Source organism: Loxodonta africana, chromosome 3, assembly GCF_030014295.1.
Source record: "Loxodonta africana isolate mLoxAfr1 chromosome 3, mLoxAfr1.hap2, whole genome shotgun sequence".
NCBI classification, from domain to species: domain Eukaryota; kingdom Metazoa; phylum Chordata; class Mammalia; order Proboscidea; family Elephantidae; genus Loxodonta; species Loxodonta africana.
In genome coordinates, this window is record NC_087344.1 from 177,377,569 (window position 1) to 177,403,963 (window position 26,395).

At 38.2% G+C, this 26,395-nt stretch overlaps 1 protein-coding gene across 5 annotated transcripts in view; it reads left to right on the forward strand.

Moving 5' to 3' along the window:
* The window catches only part of DPH5 (diphthamide biosynthesis 5), a 79,305-nt gene that overhangs the window by 37,316 nt on the left and 15,594 nt on the right, over positions 1-26,395 (forward strand). For 4 of the 5 annotated variants that reach the window (XR_010321512.1, XR_010321513.1, XR_010321514.1 and 1 more), the window contains exons 4-6: positions 5,637-5,757; positions 11,420-11,459; positions 12,873-12,976. Coding sequence is in view for 2 of the 5 variants with exons in the window: in XM_023547422.2 (XP_023403190.1) it covers positions 5,637-5,757; positions 11,420-11,459; positions 12,873-12,976 (265 nt within the window). In the remaining 3 variants the exon portion in view is untranslated. Of the gene's footprint in view, positions 1-5,636; positions 5,758-11,419; positions 11,460-12,872; positions 12,977-18,405; positions 22,015-26,395 lie in introns of those variants that run through there. The other variant, XM_023547421.2, reaches the window with a different exon arrangement.

Below are 26,395 nucleotides of genomic sequence, written 5' to 3' on the forward strand. Positions count from 1 at the left end.
ATGAAGAAGAAATTAAAGTTGTCAGTGATTTCATTCTACTTGGATCAACAATCAGTGACCTGGAAGCAGCAGTGAAGAAATCAAATGGTGTATCACACTGGGTAAAACAGCTGTAAAAGACCTCTTTAAATTCCAAGAAGCAAAGATGAAACTTTGATAATTAAGGTGCACCTGACTCAAGCCATGGTCTTTATAATCACCTCGTATGCATACAAAAGCTAGACAGTGAAAAAGGAAGAATTGATGCTTTCGAATTGTGGTGTTGATAAAGAATGTTGAAAGTACCATGGACTTCGAGAACAATGAATAAGTCTTGGAAGAAACACAACCAGAATGCTCCATAGAAGCGAGGTTGGTGAGACTTTGGCTTGTTTACTTTGAACATGTCATCAGGAAAGACCAATCGCTGGGTAACATTGTGTTTGGTAAAGTAGAGGGTCAGCAGAAATGATGGAAACCATCAATGAGATGGATTGACGCAATAGCCACAACAGTGGTGTCATGGATTGAATTATGTACCCCTAAAAATGTGTGTATTAACTTGGTTAGGCCATGATTCCCAGTATTCTGTGGTTTCCCTCCATTTTGTGAATGTAATTTTATGTTGAGAGGATTAGGGTGGGATTGTGACACCACCCTTACCCTGGTCACCTCACTGATCCAAGGTAAAGGGAGTTTCCCTGGGGTGTGGCCTGCATCACCTTTTTTATCTCTTAAGAGATGAAAAGGAAAGGGAAGTAAGCAGAGGGCTGGGGACCTCATACCACCAAGAAAGCAGCACCAGAAACAGAGCACGTCCATTGGGCATGGGGTCCCTGCGCCTGAGAAGCTCCTCAACCAGGGGAAGATTGAGAACAAGGACATTCCTCCAGGACCGACAGAGAAAGCCTTCCCCTGGAGCCAACGCCCTGAATTTGGACTTGTAACCTAGTAGATGTGAGAAAATAAATTTCTGTTTGTTAAAGCCATCCACTTGTGGTATTTCTGTTATGGCAACACTAGATGACTAAGACAAATGGACTCAACCATAACAACCATCATGAAGATGTTTTAAGATTGGGTAATGTTTTGTTCTGTTATACCTAAGGTCACCATGAGTCGGATCCACCTGGACAGCAACAAACAACACAATACTGGATACTACGGACTTTGTTCTGATTTTACTAGATTGTCCACTAATGTCTCCTCAATCTCCTCTGAGTCTGTGACACTTTGTCTTTCCTTGTTTTTCATGACCTTGACAGTTTTGAGGAGTACTGGTCATGTATTTTGTCAGATGCCCTTCAATTTAGGTTTGTCTGATGTTTCTCATGAGTAGACTGGAGTTATGGTTGGGGGGAAGATTACCACAGATTTAATGTTGTCTTTTCATTGCATCGGAAACCCTGGTGGTGTAGTGATTAAGAGTTCAACTGCTAACCAAAAAGTTGACAGTTTGAATCCAACAGGTGCTCCTTGGAAACCCTATGGAGCAGTTCTGCTCTGTTGTCTAGGGTCACTATGAGTTGGAATCAACTTGATGGCAACAGGTTTGTTTTTTGTTTTTTTTCCATTGTATTATATCACAGGGTACATGGTGTCAATATGTCTTTTTAACCTTGACAGCTTGGTTATGGTAGTGTCTGCCAAGTTTCTCCACTGTAAAGCTAATACTTCTCCCTTTCTATATTCTGTAAGCAGTAGAGAATGGAAAGTCACTAAGTCCAGCCCATTCAAGGGGAGGAGAATTAAATTCTATCACCTGGAATAGGAGGTATCTACATACATCATTTAGAATTATTCTGTAAAGAAGACTTGTCCCTTCTTTCTATTTATTTATTTACTTACTTGTTTATTCAGTTGTTTATTTATATCAGTATGGACTCATGGATTTTATTTTTGGGGTTATAATTTAATGCTGTCACTTTATTATTAAAATTGTTCAAGCTTGGACCATTGGAAACTCTTAAAGGTGGGTTTTGACATCTCCCCATTCTCATTACACATTTTTGCAAGTGAAAGCTGATAATTGTGTTGGGAGATTGAAAGATGTGCTTTCAGAAGATTAATATGGCAGGAATTTTGAGGATGGATTTGAGGGAGGAAATACGGTGGCAGAGAGATGAGTTAGGAGTCTGCCAAGGTAGTTCAGGCAGGTGGTGTTGAGGGCTTGAACTAAGGTGATGGGAAAAGAAATGAGTACCTAGTCAGTTTCTAGATAAATTACAGAGCTGGAATTGACAGGAATTGGCTCTTGTTAAGATGTCAGGAATTAGAGACCATTTAGAGGCAAGTCAGGTATGGTTAGCTATTTCTAGAGAATTGCTTAATGGCATTTCAAATGTTGCCCAAGACTTCCCACCTAACTTTGTTTATACCATCTCATTCTTCCCCTAAGCTCAACTTCCCCAGTCTAAATCCTATCCATCCTTTATGGTCCAGCTTATATTCTCTGTTTTCAGATGCCACCTTCAGGTGCTTCCAAGTGAGGAAAGTACCAAATTTTTGTAGTGTTTTTAGTCTGTATCTCACAATTGATCATTATTATATACTACCTAATATTTTTCCTGTGCATCTTCTCGCTCCAACTTGATAGTGCCTAATACATAATGAATTGATCATTTTGAGTTGAGTTTTCATTTGTTTGTCTTCAGTAGATAAAACATCCAGTTAGGTAAACTGCATTCCTTAATTCTCTATCAATTGTTCCAGGTTTTAAAAAAAAAAAGGGACTTGTATTTATCTTACTGTTTCTTAGAAAGCAACTGTTTAGTTTTATTTTTTCAGTCTTTCAGATTTTATCAGTAATGTTTTGGGGGAAATAATCACTATACAAAGGTTTACAGTATAAGACAGTTCAGTTCTTAGGTTTCTGCAACCACAGTTCTCGTCACTGTATGATATTGTTCCAGTTTCTTTTTATAGTTTACTGGTAGGTCCTTGGATTGTGAAACACAGAGAACTGGCCCTTCTGTTCTTTGAGGTACTGACAACTAAATGGTGAAATGGTTTGCATAATGTTCCAGGATTCACTGAAGAAGTTTACACCACAGCCACAGGAATGGTTACAGTTTATAAATCAGGGTCCTAGAAAGCAGCACTTGTATGAGCTTTTCTTTAAACCCCCAAATTAAACGTTTCAAAGAAGCTTTTACACCAAATGCTTCAGTCAATGTTTATATGTGACCAGCATCTCAATTCTCTTTTAAATGGGCTATCCCTTTTCTTTTTTGAATAAAGAACTTAGTTGTTTACTTCCATGACTATATTTCTATGACTCTTAAAACAGTTAAGACCCATTTAAAGCACTTCTATATAATTGCTTATATGATTTTCTTTAATAGTTTTCTCTTCAAGTTTTTGCATGGAATAATATTGATATTTCAAAATTTGATCAGAGATGCCAAAAGTCCTTTTTTAAGAATGTAAACAATTGAACTTGTCAGAATTAAATCGTAAGTGTAGTTCAAATAGTTTCAAATATTTGGTAATGTTTCTGAGCTCACTCCTATTAGGAAAGCAGTTGGAATATGTTAAGACACATCATTTTAGAATATTTTTAGAGCATCATTATAAACATCATTATTATTACATCATCAAATCCCTGGCATTTATTGAGTCCTTACTATGTTGGGGACAACTACTAGGCACTCTGCAATACTTCATGTCATCAGATCCTTTAAAACCACATAATTAGGTTTACAGTTATTTCCATTTTGCAGGGGGGGCTTCCTCCTGAGAGTCAGGAAGGTTACTTTACTTGTCCATGATCACCCAGCTGGTAAGAACCAGGGCCCCGACTCCAGAGCCATTGCCTGCTGCATGAGCTGTAAGCAAAATTGCATACTCCATAATGGCCAGAGCTCTGTTTTGCTTGTTGCTTTATACCTGTGCCTAGTGTATGTGCATTGGGCAAATCTGCAAAAGACCTCTTTAAAGTTTTAAAAAGCTAAGATGTTACTTCAAGGACTAAAGTGCACCTGACCCAAGGCATGGTGTTTTCAGTCGCCTCATATACATGTGGAAACTGGACAATGAATAAGAAAGATCAAAGAAGAATTGATGCCTTGGAATTACGGTGTTGTGAAGAATATTGAATATACCATGGACTGCGAGAAGAACAAACAAATCTGTCTTGGAAGAAATATAGCCAGAATGCTCCTTAGAAGCAAGGATGGCAAGACTACATCTTACATACTTTGGACATGTTATCAGAAGAGATCAGTCCCTGGAGAAGGACATCGTGCTTGGTAAACTACAGGGTCAGCAAAAAAGAGGAAGACTCTTAATGAGATGGAGTGACACAGTGGCTGCAACAGTGGGCTCAAGCATAACAACAATTGAGAGGATGGTGCAGGACCAGGCAGTGTTTCATTCTGTTGTACATAAGGTCACGATGAGTTGTCACTGACTCGATGGCACCTAACAACAGCAACAGTGTAGTGCCTGGCATATAGTGCATGATCAATAATAAAAATTTATTGGATGAATATGCCTTCCATAGAACAATAACAATCACAGCAAACATTTATATAGTGCTCATTATGTGCTAGATGCTATTTTAAGCATTTGTATGTATTAAGCAATCCTTATAATAACCTGTAAGTACTTTTATTGCCAATTTATAGATGCAGAAATTGAGGCATGTAGAGGTTAAGAAACGTGCCCAGTGTCACACAAGTAGTAGAGAAGTATTAGCAGAAATAAGAGTAAAACCCACATCTCTAATTTCATAGTCCAGGACTTTGTAATTCTGAAATGTTTTCTTTGATTTCTACTTGGGGGGAAAAGAGGAGGTTTGGGAAAGGGCCCTCATCATTGAATGGGATCTCTAGTGAGGGAACAAATAGAATCTTGCTAAAATAAGGAGGTATATAGGTTTTGAGAAACGGGTGGAGTGCATATACAATGTGTAGACTTGTCTGAGATGGCATGTTGTAAAGGAGTACCCCCTCAGAGCTAGGTATGAGTTTCTTTTTTCTTACTAGCTAGCTATCTGACCAAGGATCCCTTGTGGTACAACAGCTAAGTGCTCAGCTGCTAACTGAAAGGTCTTCGGTTGGAACCCACCAGCTGCTCTGTGGGAAAAGAAAGACCTGACAATCTGCTCCAATAAAGAGTACAGCCTAGGAAACCCTGTGGGGCAGTTCTCTGTCTTATAGGGTCACTGAGTCGGAGTTGACTTGAGGACACACAACATCAACAGCTTTGTGACCTTAGGCAAGTCAGTTGGTCTTTCTGACCCTTGCTGGCTTCATCTGTGAAATAAATGAGGGTAGTAGTATTAACCTTGTGAAACCTGCTCTGACTCTCAGAAGTCTTTTAACCTACTTCTGTGGTCTTTGTAATTTAGTAGTTTTAGCAGCTACATGGCTAAGTCATGAATTGGTTGTGTATGTTCCTATACTGCTTGCCACAATATTAGAAGCTTAAAAAAAATCAGAAGCTTACAACTGAAAAGAGCATCAGAAAGCCACCACCTGCTGTGGAGCAAAGAGAACACCTTTTTTGTTACAAAGTTGATCTTCAACCTTTTCCAAGTCTGGTTCTCACTTTTTATTTTGGTTGAAAAGGAATTAAATTCTCTTCTTTATGAAATAGTGAAATAGTAATTAGTGAATTGCTCCATCACTAACTAATGTTTTTATTTTTTCTAGTTGTATAAGTTTGGGGAGACAGTTTCTATTGTTTTTTGGACAGACACTTGGAGACCAGAAAGCTTCTTTGACAAAGTGAAGAAGAACAGACAAAACGGCATGCACACTTTATGCTTACTAGGTAAGGGTTTTAGACATTCCATAAAGCCACCCTATGGAGTTGTCATATTGTTCTCATTTTGATTTTGTGTTAAGGTAAAAGAAACTGTTATGTGAGTAACTAGCTGGCGGTAAGAAAGGACTCAGTCTAGCCATTTTCTGTATGCCACTCCTTCCTGTATTCTCAGACACGCATTTTCTGCTCTAATACCACATCGCTTTTCCTGCCACACACCATGGCTTATGCTGCCCCTTCTCATGCTTTAGTAGATCCTCTCTAGTGTTCCATAGCTTACCCATTTGTCCATCAAGACCCTGTTTTGTCAGTTTCCTATAATTCAGCAGACATGTATTAAGCGTTCATTTGTACCAGAAATTGTCCTAAATCTTCCCAGGAATATGCTTTGCGTACTACAGCATTGATGCTATCAGAACCACAGGATAACAGATCTGAGAGAGACCGTGGAGATCATCTTACTCAAGCCTGTTTTACAGGTGATGTTGAGGCTCAGAGATACTGAATGCTTTTCCCAAGATCAGCAGGCAGTTGGCGGCAGAGCTGATAAAATCCAATTAACCTGTTGTTCACAGATCTTTTCAGTGTACCATGTGACGCAAATCCTATTTTCCATCTAGTATGAAGATAACTGGGACAGCTTTCTGAATACCAAGGTGATAGTTCTGGTAGCGTTTCAGACTGGCATGGGCTTGGTTTCCCAGCAGAAGCACTGGAACTGTACTGATTAACACTCACTAATCAGTTCCTATGAGTTGGCATGGCCTCTACGCAAAGGGTTTAATTAGTTCCTGTGCTCACAGGATATGCTGGGGCGATCTTGTTGTTAGGTCCCGTCGAGTTGGCTCCAACTTGTAGGTACCCTGCCCACATACAACAGAACTAAACAGTGCTCAATCCTGCGCCATCCTTACAATTGTTGCTATGTTTGAGCCCATTGTTGCAGCCTCTGTCAATTGATCTCATTAAGAGTCTTCCTCTTTTTCACTCACTCTTTACAAGCATGATGTCCTTGTTCAGGGACTGGTCCCTGCTGATCACATGTCCAAAGTACTTGAAACAAAGCCTAACTATCCTGGCTTCTAAGGAGCATTCTGGTTGTACTTCTTCCAGGACAGATTTGTTTGTTCTTTGGGCAGTCCATGGTATATTCAGTATTCTTCACCAACACCACAATTCAAACGCATCAATTCTTTTTCAGTCTTCTTTAGTCATTGTCCAGCTTTCACATGCATGTGAGGTGATTGAAAACATCATGGCTTGGATCAGGTGCACCTTAGTCCTCAAAGTGACATCTTTGCTTTTTAACACTTTAGAGAGGTCTTTTGCTGCAAATTTGCCGAATGCAGTAGGCTATTTGATTTCTTGACTGTTGCTTCCATGGGCGTTGATTATGGATCCAAGTAAAATGAAATCCTTGACAACCTCAATCTTTTTTTCATTTATCATGATATAGCTTTTTGGTCCAGTTACGAGGATTTTTCTTCTCATTAAGTTGATGTGCAGTCCATACTGAAAGTTGTAGTGAGTCTTTCATCTTCATCAGTAAGTGCTTGAAGTCCTCTTCATTTTCAGCAAGCAAGGTTGTGTCATCTGTGTATTGCAGGTTGTTAATGAGTCTTCCTCCAATCTCATGCCGTCTTTCCCAGTACCTGGTATTGTTTTTTGTAGTCCCATTTTTTTTTTTTTTCTGTAGTCCTATTACTATCTGAGTGGAAACCCTGGTGGCGTAGTGTTTAAGTGCTGTGGCTGCTAACCAAGAGGTCAGTTCTACTTTGTCCTATAGGGTCACTGTGAGTCGGAGTTGACTCGACAGCAGTGGGTTTTGGGTTTATTACTATCTGAGTTTCTTAAATTTTGTTTTTTCCATGCTTTATAAGAGCAGGGGTTTTGTTTTTTTCATTGCTCCTTTCCTAATGTCTACAAGAGTCTGGTATAGCGTAGGTGCTCAGTAAATACTGGTGGAAGTTAAGTGGTTGAAAAAAATTTTTTTTTATTTTCTCAGAATTGGCCTTATTACCTATTGGCACAGAAAATCTTTACCTCTTGCTAGTTCATTCAGTTCCAGCCAGAATACCAACCAAAAAACCAAACCCAGTGCCATCAAGTCGATTCTGACTCATAGTGACCCTATAGTACAGGGTAGAACTGCCCCATAGAGTTTACAAGGAGCACCTGGCAGATTTGAACTGCCAACCCTTTGGTTAGCAGCTGTAGCACTTAACCACTACGCCACCAGGGTTTCCCCGGCCAGAATACATTCCTTTTATTGCATTCACATTGCTACCTACCTAATTCTAGATCCTCAGTCTCCCCAGGCCTTGACTACTTTTGTGCTGTTTTTTTGGCTTATGCTTGTATTCTGTCATTAGCTGCTTTATATGTTCTGATTTTATTGTCACTATGATTTTTTACTTTATTTATTTGCTTATTATTTATTTACTTATTTTGCTTCATAATTTTGTCCTTGAATTTTCCACGTGAAAGAGACTGGTCTTCCTATTTTGTATTCCTTCTAACAAGCACATTGTAAAGCACTTATTATAATTGGTGTGGAACCTGTTGATTAAGACCAGCAGTGAATAGAAGGTCAAAGTGGAATGATAGGAGGAAGAACAGCTGTTAAAAGGATTTGTTACAGGAAGAATTAAGTACATGGAACAGAGGGATTAAAACTGGGGACTCACTGGAGCTGGGATCCATGTGTATCACAGCAGGACTGAGAGGTTTTAAAACAACAGGGAGAGAAGAGTGTAAGAGCAGGCTTCCTGATAACTTCCCCCATATTTCTATAAAAATGTGGGGGGCAGGGGCACAAGCAGCATTTATCTTTTGGGAAGCTTTGAATGGGCAGGTAGAAAATTAGTTTACAGGTCTGTATTTACTGAGTGCTTTTTTTTTGCTTTATGTCCAGTGTAGAGTTAGGCCCTTTTGAAATATAAAGGAAGAATTAGATATGGCTCCTGCCCTCAAGATTATGAAATCTAGGTTGGAACTAATGTGTTATGCACATGAAAGTTTAAAGGACGGTTAAGTTCTATTGTATGGAGAGGCAGGAAAGACAAACCAGAACTTTGGCTCTTGGGCTCTCAAAGAGCTGCCTCTTTTCCTTCCTTTCCTGGGAAAAGACAAACAAGGTTAAACAATCTATCTTCCTTGCCCCATTAACAAAAGCAGGAACAGGTTGTGAAGAATAGGATATCATGATTGCGTATCCTCAACAATAGATTTCATCATTTAATTTGAAGTTCTCGTGATTTAAATTAGTATGTATTTATCGGATGCCTGTTAGGGGCCCAGGCCCTGTAGGGATTGTTGAGAATAAGCTATGGTAAGAAACACATAAAATTTAAAATTTACTTGGAGAGGCAAGACTAATATATATGACATAATTAGAGATTAACACACAATAGCATTAATTGCACAGATATTTCAAACAGAGCTTTCACCTGGTTTGTTCTGGTTTGATACCCTGCTGAGAATTTTTTTTTTTTTTGAGAATTTGGATTTCCACCCCAGGTACACTGAATCAGAATCTACATTTTAACAAGATCTCCAGGTGATTCTTATGTAATAAATTTTGAGGACCATTGTCCTACAGCAGTTCTCAAAATTGGTCCCTAACCAGCAGCATTAGCATCACCTGGGAACTTGTTAGAAATGCAAATTCTCAACGGAGGTTGGAAGCCCAGATTTCAGAGAACCAAAAGTATTTGAGAGGAAGTCAACAAAGCCCTCATGAAGGAGCTGGGAATTAAGTTTTTTAAGGGATGGATAGATTAAGATAGGCAGGTGGTAGGAAAGCCACATGAGCAAATGTTTTCAGTAGAAAAATTTTTTGCAAATTTGTATGGAGTATTTACTGGGTACCTTGCACTATGCTAGGTCCTGGTCCCACTAAGATGAATAGGATGCAGGTCCTGCCTTCCAGAAGCTCACCTTTTAGCGAGTGGATGTAGAGAGAGAGGAATAATAATGGCGTATGTAAAGCCAAGGAAAAGTACTAAGAGTTGTCTGCCTGAAGACTTGAGACTAATTCATGATTGCAGCCTTACTTTCCATTAAAAATCATTTGCCTGTAAAAATTCTCCCCTTCCCTCTTCATTTTATTATCATATTTTGTACAGCGTATTATTAAAAAAGTTTAAAAAAAAAAAAAAGCAGTGTTAAATAAAGAACCTTACTGCCACAAATAATCAGAAGCTGAAGATGAATGAATTAATAAATTAGTGAATGATATTTTGAACCTGAAAATACTTTTCACCACTGGTTCCACCTTTTCACCAATTTAGAAATAGATCCAAAAAACCAAACCCATCGTTGTCAATTCCTACTCATAGTGACCCTATAGGACAAAGTGAAACAGCTCCATAGAGTTTCCAAGGAGCACCTGGTGGATTCAAACTGCCAGCCTTTTGGTTAGCAGCCTAGCATTGAAGCACTATGCCACCAGGGTTTCCTAGAGATAGATATAGGAGGTTAATTTCTGCTGTTCTTTCCAAGCTAACTCTTTAGTATCCTTTGTAAGAAAAAACTTTGATAATTCCTTAGGAAAGCTGCAGAAGTCTGTCAAAGAGACCCCTCAGTTGCACTCCCTTTATGTTTACAAAAACAAACTTTGGCTGAACCGTTTGTTTGCGTTGTGTAAAACAGGAAGCGGCTGTTGCTCTTGCTGTCATGTACTGAATTCCTGTGAGGGTGTAGAGGGATTGTGCCTTTTTACCTTTTACCAAGTAGTTCAGCTGACAATTAGTGATGAAAAAGTGTACAGAATTCAGTATCTGTGATGCTTGGACTGTCAGGTTTTGTAAGAGCAGGGTTTGTGTTCCTTCTTGTCCCGATTGTATGCCCAGTACCTGACATAGTGTCTGACACGCAGGGGGTGCTTAGTAATACCTCCTAAAAGTATGAATATTTGGTATTTAAGTGTTTATTCATAATTATGGCATGTCTTACCAATCATAAGAAAATAAAAGTCTCTTTCCAAAATGTAGTAAGAATTTTTTTCTATTTATTTTGTACTTATTGGAGCTTACATTCTACTCACTGCCGTTGAGTCAATTCCAACTCATAATGACCCTCTAGGACAGAGTAGAACTGCCCCATAGGGTTTCTAAGGCTGTAATCTTTACCGAAGCAGACTATCACATCTTTCTCCCACAGAGCAGCTGGTGGGTTCAAACTGTGGACCTTTCAGTTAGCAGCCAAGTGCTTTAAGCACTGCACCACTCAGGTTCCTGCTTACATTCTCTAGTGCCTGAAAAATAGGTATGAATGGGATCATAAGACTTTTCATTTTGATATTTGCACTTACCAAAAAAAAATTTTTTTTTGATTAGGTAATATATATACCAATATTTATTTATTTCATTCCTCTTTCTTCTCTTCCTAGAGGAAATTAGGTCCCTTCAGTATAGTCTCAGGGCCAAATTTGTGTTTTCTAACCAGTGGACTTTATACAGCTACAAGCTTTCATTCTTCTATTTGCAGAAGAAAGTGGCTAGATAGAAGTGTTAGGGAAGACTGTTACAAACTCTCAGATGAGCATTTTGGAGACTTGTGAAGAATATTTCCCAGAAATCTAGGTGACTCCTAACTGAAGTTTACACTTAGGGTTTTGGATAAAGTACTTAATTAAATCTAACGATATATTTTTCACTTCATACAGACATCAAAGTAAAGGAACAGTCTTTGGAAAATCTGATCAAGTAAGTTATGAGAATGTGTACCACTATCTTAATTCCTAGAAGAATTCTATTAAACTCTACTTAAATTACACGGGTTCTAAACATTGTTGAAAATCAGCTTTCATGAACAGTTAAAAGTTAAAGACTTTTATTCTTATGAAATGATAAGCAGTGCAATAGAGTGAAATAGCAAAAAGTTGCACCTAATAGGCACTCGGTAAATATCTGTGGACTGAGTTAATGAATTACGAGTCAGAAGGCATAGGTTCAAGCCCCAAATCTACCGCTAGTTGTGTGCCCTTGGGCAAGTCACTTCCATCTCTGAGCCTTATTTTCCTCATATGGACAATGAGAATAATAATCCATTTTTGCTTAGAGTGGCACTGTCCAATACAGTAGCCACTTTCTACACGTGGCTAATAAGTACTTGAAATGTGGCTAATGCTAGTGAGGAACTGAATTTTTAATTTTAATTAGTTGTAATTAATTTAAAGCTAACAGTTTAGTTATTGGAAAACTTTTAAGTAGGTTTGAAACAACTCCGGTATGTGAATATACTTTTACAACTCTGTTTTGTGAAATCTAAACACAGATAAAATGTTTCCAATGAAAATGTAGCTTCCAAATTAAGATGTGCTTTAAGTATAAAGTACATGTCAAATTTCAGAGACTTTGTATAATGTATACATAAAAATCTCAATAATTTTTATGACTAAATGTTGAAATATATTTTGAATATATTGGGTTTAAATAAAATATTCAAATTTCGCTTTTGTTTTAGTGGCTTCTAGAAAATTAAAAAATACGTGTGTGGCTCACTTTATATTTCTCTGGCATAGTTCTGACTTAAAGGATTATTTTGAGAGTCAGTCATGTACATGAACTGTTTTCTAGCTGCAAAAGCTACATTTCTATTATTACGATCAACAGGAACACGATAAACTTTTGAGGCACACAGAAGTAAACACATCTCACCATGCAAAACGTTCACATCTTTACCCCTTTAGTTTACTTTTCTTAGAGGAAGAAGTGAAAAGAGGAACATGTGGTTTAAACGTATAAAAATATACAGTATAGAACCTGATAAAGCTAGTGTAAAATCTGAGTTGCCACTTACATTGAATTATCTTTACATAAGGCATCACATTGAATGAAAGTAACTCTGATTTAGACATCTATCTTTAAGTTGTTGGATTTTTCTTCCTGCCAACTTTTCAGTGAAATGAGAGGGCAGTTGAAGTAGAACAATGAAAAAAGCTTAAGAAACACTTAAGATAAAAATCCTACCCATAGGTTAACATATACTTAAAGAGGGTATCACATGAAAGCTTCAGACAGAATGTAGGCTGTGGTACTTGAGTATACCCGGGGAATAATTGCATTAATATGTAATTTCATGGCTAAGAACAATGGCATCTAGTTTTATACTTACAGGGGAAGGAAGATCTATGAACCTCCTCAGTATATGAGCGTGAACCAAGCAGCCCAACAGCTTCTGGAGATTGTTCAGAATCAAAGAATACGAGGAGAAGAACCAGGTACTTGAGAACCTATAAGGGTTCAAATGTTATTCCCCTACTGCCATAGATGTATCTATGATATAACCTCTGACACACCGCCTCCAGCATCACCACTGAAGAGAGTCAATGTTTTTGCATTGTATTTTTCTTCTCATTTTTTCCAACTTTAACTTAAATCCCATAGGCTGGGGGTTGTACTGAAAGAAAAATAATGGAGTTCTTCCTAGTAAATTTGATACTACTCTAGAAAGTGAGGAGTTTTCATAAATCAACTATAAATCAGATTTGATGTAAATAATACATTAAAGTACAAATCTTTTGGTAAAATGCAGAATTTCTATTTTGTCCCTAAATAAGGTGATATCTTTCCTACAAAAATACATTTATTCTGCTTTTGCTGATTCTCAACACTGAAACCAGGAATAGTTTTCTTCAGGGAAAAGACAAAGAGAGTTTGTCTTTATATTTCTAGTAATGAGACACAGTGGGTATATATAAAAAAGTATCAGTAAATCTTCAATGTGATTCATAAGTGAACCTGTCATTATACTCTGTTGTAAGGAGCTGACTGCCTCTGAACATCTATTCCCTAAAAGAAAAGATTCTTGAGTAACCATTGGTTATTTTTTCCTCATTAGTAGCCCTTGTTACAGTCACGATACAATAGTCTGCAAGAGTATTCTATATTCATCAATTGTACACACTTCCCCATAAGTCTGCTTATCCTTGCATAAATGTTGGCCCCATTTTAATCATTGTTCAATCATGGCAACTGTTCCACCTAAACAAAAAACCAGTAAAAGATCAGCCCTTCAGCTACAGCACCAGAGTGACTAATACTAAAGTTCATTAAAGTTGGACATTTTGAACTTACAAGCATAAATAACACCACAATGTCCGTTTTTTGTTAAGGGCTTTATAGTTTACTGAATACTCAATATCTGTTATCTTAATCCTCACAACTACCTTTTAGGAGAGATAGTATTCAATTTTTTAAAATGAGAAAACTGAAATGTGTCACAAAGCTAGCTCGTGACCAATAAGAAACTCAAATCTATGTATTCATAATCCTGTGGTTTTTCCAATATATCTTGGTCAATGCGAACGTATCTCAGGAAATGTATTAAAAATATGAGCATGACACATACATAAGGAAAAAAGAGCCAAAATCAGAGAACTGTCCCTACAACTTGAACAAATAGAAAGCGAGCAACAAAAGAATCCATCAGGCACCAGAAGAAAACAAATAATAAAAATTAGAGCTGAACTAAATGAATTAGAGAACAGAAGAACAACTGAAAGAATTAACAAAGCCAAAAGCTGGTTCTTTGAAAAAATTAACAAAATTGATAAACCATTAGCCAGACTGACTAAAGAAACACAGGAAGGGAAACAAATAACCCGAATAAGAAATGAGATGTGCCATATCACAACAGACCGAACTGAAATTAAAAGAATCATATTAGATTATTACAAAGAATTGTTCTCTAACAAATTTGCAAACCTAGAAGAAATGGACGAATTCCTAGAAGAACACTACCTGCCTAAACTAACACAATCAGAAGTAGAACAACTAAATAGACCCATAACAAAAAAAAGAGATTGAAAAGGTAATCAAAAAACTCCCAACAAAAAAAGCCCTGGCCCAGACGGCTTCACTGCAGAGTTCTACCAAACTTTCAGAGAAGAGTTAACACCACTACTACTAAAGGTATTTCAAAACATAGAAAATGATGGAATACTACCCAACTCATTCTATGAAGCCAGCATATCTCTGATACCAAAACCAGGTAAAGACATTACAAAAAAAGAAAATTACAGACCTATATCCCTCGTGAACATAGATGCAAAAATCCTCAACAAAATTCTAGCCAATAGGATTCAACAGCATATCAAAGAAATAATCCACCACAACCAAGTGGGATTTATACCAGGTATACAAGGCTGGTTTAATATTAGAAAAACCATTAATGTAATCCACCATATAAATAAAACAAAAGACAAAAACCACATGATCTTATCAATTGATGCAGAAAAGGCATTTGACAAAGTCCAACACCCGTGTATGATAAAAACTCTCAGCAAAATAGGAATTGAAGGAAAATTCCTCAACATAATAAAGGGCATCTATACAAAGCCAACAGCCAACATCACTCTAAATGGAGAGAGCCTGAAAGCATTTCCCTTGAGAAAGGGAACCAGGCAAGGATGCCCTTTATCACCGCTCTTATTCAACATTGTGCTAGAGGTCCTAGCCAGAGCAATTAGGCTAGACAAAGAAATAAAGGGCATCCGGATTGGCAAGGAAGAAGTCAAATTATCTGTATTCGCAGATGACATGATCTTATACACAGAAAACCCTAAGGAATCCTCCAGAAAACTACTGAAACTAATAGAGGAGTTCAGCAGGGTTTCAGGTTACAAGATAAACATACAAAAATCACTTGGATTCCTCTACATCAACAAAAAGAACATCGAAGAGGAAATCACCAAATCAATACCATTCACAGTAGCCCCCAAGAAGATAAAATACTTTACGAATAAATCTTACCAAAGATGTAAAAGACCTATACAAAGAAAACTACAAAGTACTAGTGCAAGAAACTTAAAGGGACCTACGTAAGTGGAAAAACGTACCTTGCTCATGGATAGGAAGGCTTAATATAGGCAAAATATCTTATTCTACCAAAAGCCATCTATATATACAATGCAATTCCGATCCAAATTCCAACGACATTTTTTAATGTGATGGAGAGACAAATCACCAACTTCATATGGAAGGGAGAGAAGCCCCGGATAAGTAAAAAAAAAAAAAAAAAAAGCATTACTGAAAAACAAGAAGAAAGTGGGAGGCCTCACTCTACCTGATTTTAGAACATATTATACAGCCACAGTAGTCAAAATAGCCTGGTACTGGTACAACAGGCACATAGACCAATGGAACAGAATTGAGAACCCAGAGATAAATCCATCCACATATGAGCAGCTGATATTTGACAAAGGCCCAGTGTCAGTTAATTGGGGAAAAGATAGTCTTTTTAACAAATGGGGCTGGCATAACTGGATATCCATTTACAAAAAAATGAAACAGAACCCATACCTCACACCATGCACAAAAACTAACTCCAAGTGGATCAAAGACCTAAACATAAAGACTAAAATGATCAAGATCATGGAAGAAAAAAATAGGGACAACATTAGAAGCCCTAATACAAGGCATAAACAGAATACAAAATATTACTGAAAATGACCAAGAGAAACCAGATAACTGGGAGCTCCTAAAAATCAAACACCTATGCTCATCTAAAGACTTCACCAAAAAAGTAAAAGGACCACCCTTAGATGGGGAGAAAATTTTCAGTTCTGACATCTCCGACCAGCACCTGATCTCTAAAATCTATATGATTCTGTTAAAACTCAACCACAAAAAGACAAACAACCCAATCAAGAAGTGGGCAAAGGACATGAACACGCACTTCACTAAAGAAGTTATTCTGGCAGCTAACAGATACATGAGAAAATGCTCTTGACCGTTAGCCATTAGAGAAATGCAAATTAAAACTACGATGAGATTCCATCTCACTCCAACAAGGCTGGCATTAATCCAAAAAACACAAAATAATAAATGTTGGAGAGGCTGCGGAGAAATTGGAACTCTTATACACTGCTGGTGGGAATGTAAAATGGTACAACCACTTTGGAAATCTATCTGGCGTTTCCTTAAAAAGTTAGAAACAGAATTACCATACAACCCAGAAATCCCACTCCTCGGAATATACCCTAGAGAAATAAGAGCCTTCACACGAACAGATATATGCACACCCATGTTTATTGCAGCTCTGTTTACAATAGCAAAAAGCTGGAAGCAACCAAGGTGTCCATCAACGGATGAATGGATAAATAAATTATGGTATATTCACACAATGGAATACTATGCATTGATAAAGAACAGTGATGAATCTGAAACATTTCATAACATGGAGGAGGAACCTGGAAGGCATTATGCTGAGTGAAATTAGTCAGATCCAAAAGGACAAATATTGTATAAGACCACTGTTATAAGACCTTGAGAAATAGTTTAAACTGAGAAGAACACATTCTTTTGTGGTGACGAGAGGGGGGAGGGAGGGAAGGTGGGAGAGGGTTATTTACTGATTACATAGTAGATAAGAACTACTTTAGGTGAAGGGAAGGACAATACTCAATACAGGGAAGGTCAGCTCAACTGGACTGGACCAAAAGCAGTTTCCTGGATAAACTGAATGCTTCGAAGGTCAGTGGAGCAAGGGCGGGGGCTTGGGGACTATGGCTTCAGGGGACATCTAAGTCAATTGGCAAAATAAATTCTATTAAGAAAACATTCTGCATCCCACTTTGAAGTGTGGCTTCTGGGGTCTTAAATGCTAACAAGCTGCCATCTAAGATGCATCAATTGGTCTCAACCCACCTGGATCAAAGGAGAATGAAGAACACCAAGGTCACATGATAACTATGACCCCAAGAGACAGAAAGGGCCACATGAACCAGAGACTTACATCATCCTGAGACCAGAAGAACTAGACGGTGCCTGGCCACAACTGATGTCTGCCCTGACAGGGAGCACGGCAGAGAATCCCTGAGGGAGCAGGAAAACAGTGGGATGCAGACCCCAAATTCTCATAAAAAGACCAGACTTAATGTTCTGAGTGAGACTAGAAGAATCCTGGCGGTCATGGTCCCTAAACCTTCTGTTGGCCCAGGATAGGAACCATTCCCGAAGACAACTCATCAGATGTGGAATGGACCGGACAGTGGGTTGGAGAGAGATGCTGATGAGGAGTGAGCTACTTGTATCAGGTGGACACTTGAGACTGTGTTGGCATCTCCTGTCTGGAGGGGAGATGGGAGGGTAGAGAGGGTTAGAAACTGGCAAAACCGTCACGAAAGGAGAGACTGGAAGGAGGGAGCGGGGCTGGCTCATTAGGGAGAGAGTAAGTGGAAGTATGTAGTAAGATGTATATAAATTTATATGTGAGAGACTGACTTGATTTGTAAACTTTCACTTAAAGCATAATAAAAATTATTTAAAAAAAATATGAGCATGTAATATACTTTGTTCACTCAGAATCTATTTAAAGAAAGTATTATACAACTGTAAAGGATATAGATAAAGCTAATTGTTTATCAAATTCTAAAAACTTAACTAGGGTAAGCCTTTGGAATTCTGAAAGGGTGAAGTTGAGAATTGCTACTTTTTATGTCTGGTAGTGCAAAAAGTTTGGAAAGGCAGGCTTTAGATAGATGAATGGATAATAGTTTCTTACTCGGTGACTAAGGAAATTTAAGATACTTTGGGCATCTTTAAATGTACTCTTGGTACTAATGTTAGTTTGAATGGTATACATTCATTTGCTGAATTGAATGGCAGCATCTTTTTTTTTTTTTTTTTTTCCTTTTTTATTAAACAGCAATCACCGAAGAGACACTCTGTGTTGGACTAGCCAGAGTTGGAGCTGAGGACCAGAAAATTGCAGCAGGCACTTTGCAGCAAATGTGTACGGTGGACTTGGGAGGACCATTACATTCCTTGATTATCACAGGAGGCAGCATGCATCCTCTGGAGATGGAGATGCTAAGTCTGTTTTCTATACCAGAAGATACCTCAGAATCTCAAAGCACTGATGGCGTCTGAACATAGACATTTTCTATTGTCTGTTAATTTCTTTCACATATACATGTACACAGATTTGTATAACAAATGAGACAGGTCTTTTGCTTTGCCTAATAAGTATAAAACACATAGCCGGGAAGAAAGAAGTTGACTCAACAATGCTTGGTTTCCTGTGGCAATGAGTTTTTTCCCTCTGATATCATCAGCTGTTGCTGCTGTTTTGGCAGCTTTCAGGACGTACACACATGGAGCAGACCAAGTCGGAAAACTTGATAGACATCCAGAGTCAGAGTCATTTTAAAAGCAGTTTTTACTTATGAAACCAGTTTATACAAGGTGGGTGGTTTGCTTGTAGTTAGACTATAACTTTGTGAGGTAACTGGAATGTGAAATCACTTTGGTTTAACCAAAAGGCCCAGTTTTAGAGGGTAAAAAAGGAGCGACAAGAAAAACAAATAAAAAATTGGTAACAATTCGCGTATTGTTTTTATGATTTTTTCTTAAAATCAGCTGTCCTGACTATAAAAGGAGTTGTCCTGACAGAGGTCGATGGTGGTGGTGGTTGTGTTAGGTGCCGTTGAGTCAGTTCCTACTCATGGTGACCCTATATACAACAGAACAAAGCACTGCCCAGTCCTGCGCCATCCGCACAGTCATCGCTATGTTTGAGCCCATTGTTGCAGCCACTGTGTCAGTCTGGTTGGTGTCAGTGCATATTAACTGAGGTGGGAAGAGTAAGACTCCACCAGCAGTCCTACTTTCTTAAAACTCAGCTGAGTACATGACACCCTTCTGAATTGGCTTGTCGTGTTTAGCTGACATCCAAATTATGCGGTTCATATTCTGCTGTACGTGCGATGTTATATAACTGTTGAATTATAAGTGTTCAACCAGCCATGTACAGTTATTGTTTGGATTTAAATAGCCTCTTCTGCTTCTAGCCTGACAAACGGAAAACTTGCTGACTACCAGTATGTCGTAAAATTTTTTAAAAATTGAAGTTTGAAGACAACAGTTGAGTTTTCAAGATTCATCACATCACTTAACTCGGTTAACGTACCATTAATATATGCAACTAGTTGCCTTCTTCTTAATAATACACCATTTATTATCGTTCATAACCTTAGAGTTTTGTACTTTCTGTCAGTTGAAACAGAAATAATAGCTTTGCTATAGGCTAGTTCAGGAAGCCGTGGCGGCACAGTCGTTAAATGCTCAGCTGCTAACCAGAAGGTTGGATATTCGAACCCACCAGCTGCTCCATGGGAGAAAGATGCAGCGGCCTACTTCTGTAAAGTTTCCAGCCTTGGAAACGCTGTGGGGCAGTTTTACTGGATCCTATAGGGTCGCTCTGAGTCCCAGTCTACAGCAGTGGGTTTGGTTTATAGGCTAGGTCAATTAGTCTGACCTTGAATATTTCCTGACCTGATCAGCTTATCTGACCTTTTTGTTCAGTAAATTCTTTGGATGCTGGGCAAAGACTTCCTTGGAGCATCAGTTAGCTAGAGATTATTTAGTAATTTGACTTATTTAAGATAGAAGGTATTTTAATATATATGAAGCATTTCATTTTCAATTTGTTGGGCATAAAAGGAGAGAGAGCCAAAGACAAATACTAGTTATGTATTATTGTCTTCTGAGATGTTAAACCAAACATTTAAAAAGTATAAAATGAAAAGTTCTGGTTTGAATAATAATGGATAGTTTATAATGGACAAGCCCTCCTAATTATAAGCTCTGGACAAAATAAAATAAACAGCTATTTAAAGGCACTGGGGAGTGACCAAAAACAGGCTGAGAAGCATGCTCATATGGCTTTTGCCCTTAGGGCACTCCCCAGTCTGCCTGGTGGGGGCGGCTGGAACTCGAGAGAAAGCTGCGGTCTTACTTGCTTGATATGTTAGGGAATGGAATCAGGGGCTGTGCAGCTGCTAACTGAAAGGATGGTGGTTCAGATCCACCAGCAATAAAGTGAGTCACACCAGTTTTTGGTTTCACAGTGCATGTAAAAGTTATGTTGACACTATACTGTAGTCTATCATGAGTCAGAATCAAAGGGGTTTGGTTTTTGGTTTGGTAGTCTATTTAAACTGCAGTAGCGTTATGAATTAAAAAAAACAATGTACATACCTTAATTAAAAAATACTTTATTGCTAAAAATGCTAACCGTCATCTGGGACTTCAGTAAGCCATAATCTTTTTGCTGGTGGAGGGTCTTGCCTCAGTGTTGATGGCTGCTGACTGATCGGGGTGGTAGCTGCACAAGGTTGAGGTGGCTGTGGCAAGTTCTTAAAATAAGGCAACAATGAAGTTTGCCACATCAATTGACTCCTCCTTTCACGAAAGATCTCTCTGTAACATGTGATGGTGTTTGATAGCATTTTACCCACAGTAGAACTTCTTTCAAAATTGGAGTCAGTTCTCTCAAACCCTGCCATTGCTTTATCAACTAAGTTTATGTCATATTCTAAATCCTTTGTCATTTCAACAGTGTTCACAGCATGTTCACCAGGACTAGATTCCATCTTAAGAAACCACTTTCTTGGCTCATCCATAACAAGCAACTCCTCATCCGTTAAAGTTTTATCATGAAATTGCAGCAATTTAGTCACATCTTCAGGCGCCACTTCTAATTCTAGCTCTTTTGCTATTTCCACCACATCTGCAGTTACTTCTGCTGCTGAAGTCTTGAACCCCTCAAAGTCACCCATGAGGGTTGGAGTCAGCTTCTTCCAAACTTCTGTTAATGTTGACATTTTGACGTTCTCCCATGAATCACAAATGTCCTTAATGGCATCTAGAATGGTGAATCCTTTCCAGAAGGTTTTCAGTTTATTTTGCCCAGATCCATCAGAGGAATCACTATCTATGGCAGCAATAGCCTTACGACATGTACTTATCAAATAATAAGACTTGAAAGTCGAAATTATTCCTTGATCCATGAGCCTCAGAATGGATGTTGTGTTAGCAGGCATGAAAGCAACATTAATCTCCTTGTACACCTCCATCAGAGCGCTTGGGTGACCAGGCGCATTGTCAATGAGCAGTAATATTTTAAAAGGAATCTTTTTTTTGAGCAGTAGGTCTCAACGGGAACCCTGGTGGTACAGTGGTTAAGAACTCAGCTGCTAAAAAAAAGGTTGGTAGTTCGAGTCCACCTGCAGCTCCTAGGAAACCCTGTGGGGCAGCTCTACTCTGTCCTGTAGGGTCACTGTGAGTCAGAATCGACTCATAGGCAATGAGTTTGGTGTTTTTTTTGTTGGGTTTTTAGGTCTCAACAGTGAGCTTAAAATACCAGTAAACCATGTTGTAAGCATATGTGCTGTCATCCAGGCTTTGTTCCATTTGTAGAGCACAGGCAGAGTAGGTACAGCATAATACTTAAGAGCCATAGGATTTTCAGAATGGTATATGAGCACTGGAGCCCTAGTGGTGCAGTGGTTAAGAGCTCGGCTGCTAACCAAAAGGCTGGCAGTTTGAATCCTCACAAGTCACTTCTTAAAAACCCTATGGGGCAGTTCTGCTCTTTTTTATAGTGTCGCTATGAGTCGTAATTGACTCGATGACAATAGGGTTTTTTTAAATATTTTATTTTGCTTTAAGCGAAAGTTTATAAATCAAGTCAGCCTCTCACAAAAATTTTATGCACCTTACTATACACTCCTGTTTGCTCTCCCCCTAATGAGACAGTACACTCCTTCCCTCCACTCCCTATTTTCATGTCCATTTGGCCAGCTTCTGACCCCTTCTGCCCTCTCATCTTTCCAGACAGGAGTTGCCCACATAGTCTCACGTGTCTACTTGAGCCGAGAAGCTCACTCTTCACCAGTATCATTTTCTATCCCACAGTCCAGTCCAGTCCTTGTCTGAAGAGTTGGCTTTGGGAATGGTTCCTGTTTTGGGCTAACAGAAGGTCTGGGACCATGACCTCCAGGGTCCTTCTAATGTCAGACCATTGAGTCTGGTTTTTTTTACAAGAATTTGGGGTCTGCATCCCACTGCTCTCCTGCTCCCTCAGGGGTTCTCTGTTGCATTGCCTCTCAGGGCAGTTATCAGTTCTAGCCAGGCACCATCTAGTTCTTCTGGTCTCAGGCTGATGTAGTCTCTGGTTTATGTGGTCCTTTCTGTCTCTTGGGCTCATAATTACCTTGGGTCTTTGGTGTTCATTCTCCTTTGGTCCAGGTGGGTTGAGAACCATTGATGCATCTTAAGTGGCCACTTGCTAGCGTTTAACACCCCAGAAGCCACTTTCCAAAGTGGGATGCAGAATGTTTTCTTAATAGATTTTATTATGCCAACTGACTTAGATGTCCCCTGAAACCGTGGTCCCCAAACCCCCACCCCTGCTACCCTAGCCTTCAAAGCGTTCTGTTTATTCAGGGAACTTTGCTTTTGGTTTAGTCCAGTTGCGCTGACCTCTCCAGTATTGTATGTTGTCTTTCCCTTCAACTAAAATAGTTCTTATCTAATTAGTGAAAACCCCTCTGCCTCCCTCCTGCCCTCCCCACTCTCATAACCATCAAAGAATATTTCCTTCTCTGTTGAAACTGTTTTTTGAGTTCTTATAATAGTGGTCTTATTTGTCCTTTTGCAACTGGCACTGGGTTAATTTCACTTAGCATAATGCCTTCCAGATTCCTCCATGTTATGAAATGTTTCACAGATTCATCATTGTTCTTTATTGATGCATACTATTCCAACGTATGGATATACCATAATTTATCTATTCATCCGTTGATGGGCACCTTGGTTGCTTCCATCTTTTTGCAATTGTAAGCAGTGCTGCAATGAACATGGGTTTGCATATATCTGTTCATGTAAAGGTTCTTATTTCTCTAGGATGTATTCCAAGGAATGGGATTGCTGGATCGAAAGGTAGTTCTATTTCTAGTTTTCTAAAGAAGTGCAAAATCGATTTCCAAAGTGGTTTTACCATTTGACATTCCCACCAGTATATAAGTGTTCCAGTCTCCACAACCTGACATTTATTATTTTGTGTTTTTTGGATTAATACCAGGCTTGTTGGAGTGAGGTGGAATCTCATTGTAGTTTTGATTTGCATTTCTCTAATGGCTGATGATCATGAGCATTTCCTCATGTATCTGTTAGCTATCTGAATGTCTTCTTTAGTGAAGTGCCTGTTCATATCCTTTGCCCATTTTTTAATTGGGTTATTTGTCTTTTTGTAGTTGAGTTTTTGCAGTATCATGTAGATTTTAGAAATCAGGCGTTGGTCGGAGATGTCATAGCGGAAAACATTTTCTCAATCTGTAGGAAGTCTTTTTCCTCTTTTGGTGAAGTCTTTGTATGAGCATAGATGTTTAAATTTCAGGAGTTCCCAGTTGTCTAGTTTCTTTTCTGCATTGTTAGTAATGTTTTGCACACTGTCTATGCCATGTATTAGGGCTCCTAGCATTGTCCCTATTTTTGCTTCTGTCATCTTTATCGATTTAGATTTTACATTTAGGTCTTCAATCCATTTTCAGTTTGTTTTTGTGCATGGTGTGAGGTATGGATCTTGTTTGTTTTTTTTTGCAGATGGATATCCAGTTAAGCCAGCACCATTTGTTAAAGAGACTGTCTTTTCCCCATTTAACTGACTTTGGGCCTTTGTCAAATATCAGCTGCTTATATGTGGATGGAATTACTTCTGTATTCTCAGTTCTGTTCCATTGGTCTGTGTATCTGTTGTACCAGTACCAGGCTGTTTTGACTACTGTGGGTGGTGGTATAATAGGTTTTAAAATCAGGTAGAACGAGGCCTCCCGCTTTGTTCCTTTTCAGTAATGCTTTACTTATCCGGGGCCTCTTCCCCTTCCATATGAAGTTGGTGATTTGTTCCTCTATCTCATTAAAAAATGTCATTGGATTTTGGATCAGAATCGTGTTGTATCTATAGATCACTTTTGGCAGAATAGATATTTTTACAATGTTGAGTCTTCCTATCCATGAGCAAGGTATGTTTTTCCACTTATGTAGGTCTCTTTTGGTTTCTTGCAGTAGTGTCTTGTAGTTTTCTTTGTATAAGTCTTTTACATCTTTGGTAAGATTTATTCCTAAGTATTTTATCTTCTTGGGGGCTACTGTAAATGGTATTGATTTGGTGATTCCCTTTTCAATGTTCTTTTTGTTGGTGTAGAGGAGTCCAACTGATTTTTGTGTGTTTATCCTGTACCCTGATACTCTGCTGAACTCTTCTGTTAGTTTCAGTAGTTTTCTTTAGGATTCCTTAGGGTTTTCTGTATATAAGATCATGCCGTCTGCAAATAGAGATAATTTTACTTCTTCATTACCAATCTGGATACCTTTATTTCTGTATCTAGCCTATTTGCTCTGGCTAGGACCTCCAGCACAATGTTGAATAAGAATGGTGATAAGGGGCACACTTGTCTGGTTCCTAATCTCAAGGGGAATGCTTTCAGACTCTCTCTATTTAGGATGATGTTGGCTATTGGCTTCGTCTAAATGCCTTTTATTATGCTGAGGAATTTTCCTTCTATTCCTATTTTGCTGAGAGTTTTTATCATGAATGAGTGTTGAACTTTGTCAAATGCCTTTTCTGCATCAATTGATAAGATCATGTGGTTCTTGTCTTTTGTTTTATTTATATGATGGATTACATTAATGGTTTTTCTAATGTTCAACCATCCCTTCATACCTGGTATGAATGACAGTTGGTCATGGAGAATTATTTTTTTGATATGTTGTTGAATTCTATTGGCTAGAAGTTTGTTAAGGATTTTTGCATCCATGTTCATGAGGGATATAGGTCTGTAATTGTCTTTTTTTTTTGTGGTATCTTTACCTGGTTTTGGTATCAGGGATATGCTGGCTTCATAGAATGAGTTTGGGAGTATTCTATCCTTCTCTATGCTCTGAAATACCTTTAGTAGTAGTGGTGTTAACTCTTCTCTGAAAGTTTGGTAGAACTCTGCAGCGAAGCCGTCTGGGCCCAGGTTTTTTTTTTGTTGGGAGTTTAGTTAATGACGTTTTCAATCTTTTCTTTTGTTGTGGGTCTATTTAGTTGTTCTACCTCTGTTTGTGTTTGTATAGGTAGGTAGTGTGTTTCTAGAAATTCATCCATTTCTTCTAGGTTTTCAAATTTGTTAGAGTACAATTTTTTGTAGTAATCTGATATGATTCTTTTAATTTCAGTTGGGTCTGTTATAATACCGCCCATCTCATTTCTTATTCGGGTTATTTGCTTCCTCTCCTGTTTTTCTTTTGTCAGTTTGGCCAATGATCTATCAATTTTCTTAATTTTTTCAAAGAACCAGCTTTTGGCCTTGTTAACTCTTTTAATTGTTTTCTATTTCATTTAATTCTGCTCTAAATTTTATTATTATTATCCTTTGTAGTGGATTTAACTTTAAAGCCTGTTTTGTCAGAAACTAATATTGCCACTCCTGCTCTTTTTTGATTGTTGTTTGCTTGATATGTTTTTTCCATCCTTTGAGTTTTAGTTTATGTCTCTTATAGGCAGCATATATAGACAGATCATGTTTTTTTAAGCATTCTGTGACTCTCAGTGTCTTTATTGGTGTATTTAGGCCATTTACATTCAGTATAATTATGGATAGATATGAGTTTAGTGCTGTCATTTTGATGTATTTTTGTGTGTGTTGACAGTTTCTTTTTCCCACTTAATTTTTTGTGCTGAGTAGTTTATATATTGTCTTGTCTCTTATTCATTGTTGTTGATTTTGTTTCTGCTGAGTCTGCATTTTTTTCTTGTATTTTATTTTGATGAATAGGATTGTTAGTTTCCTTTGCGGTTACCTTAATAT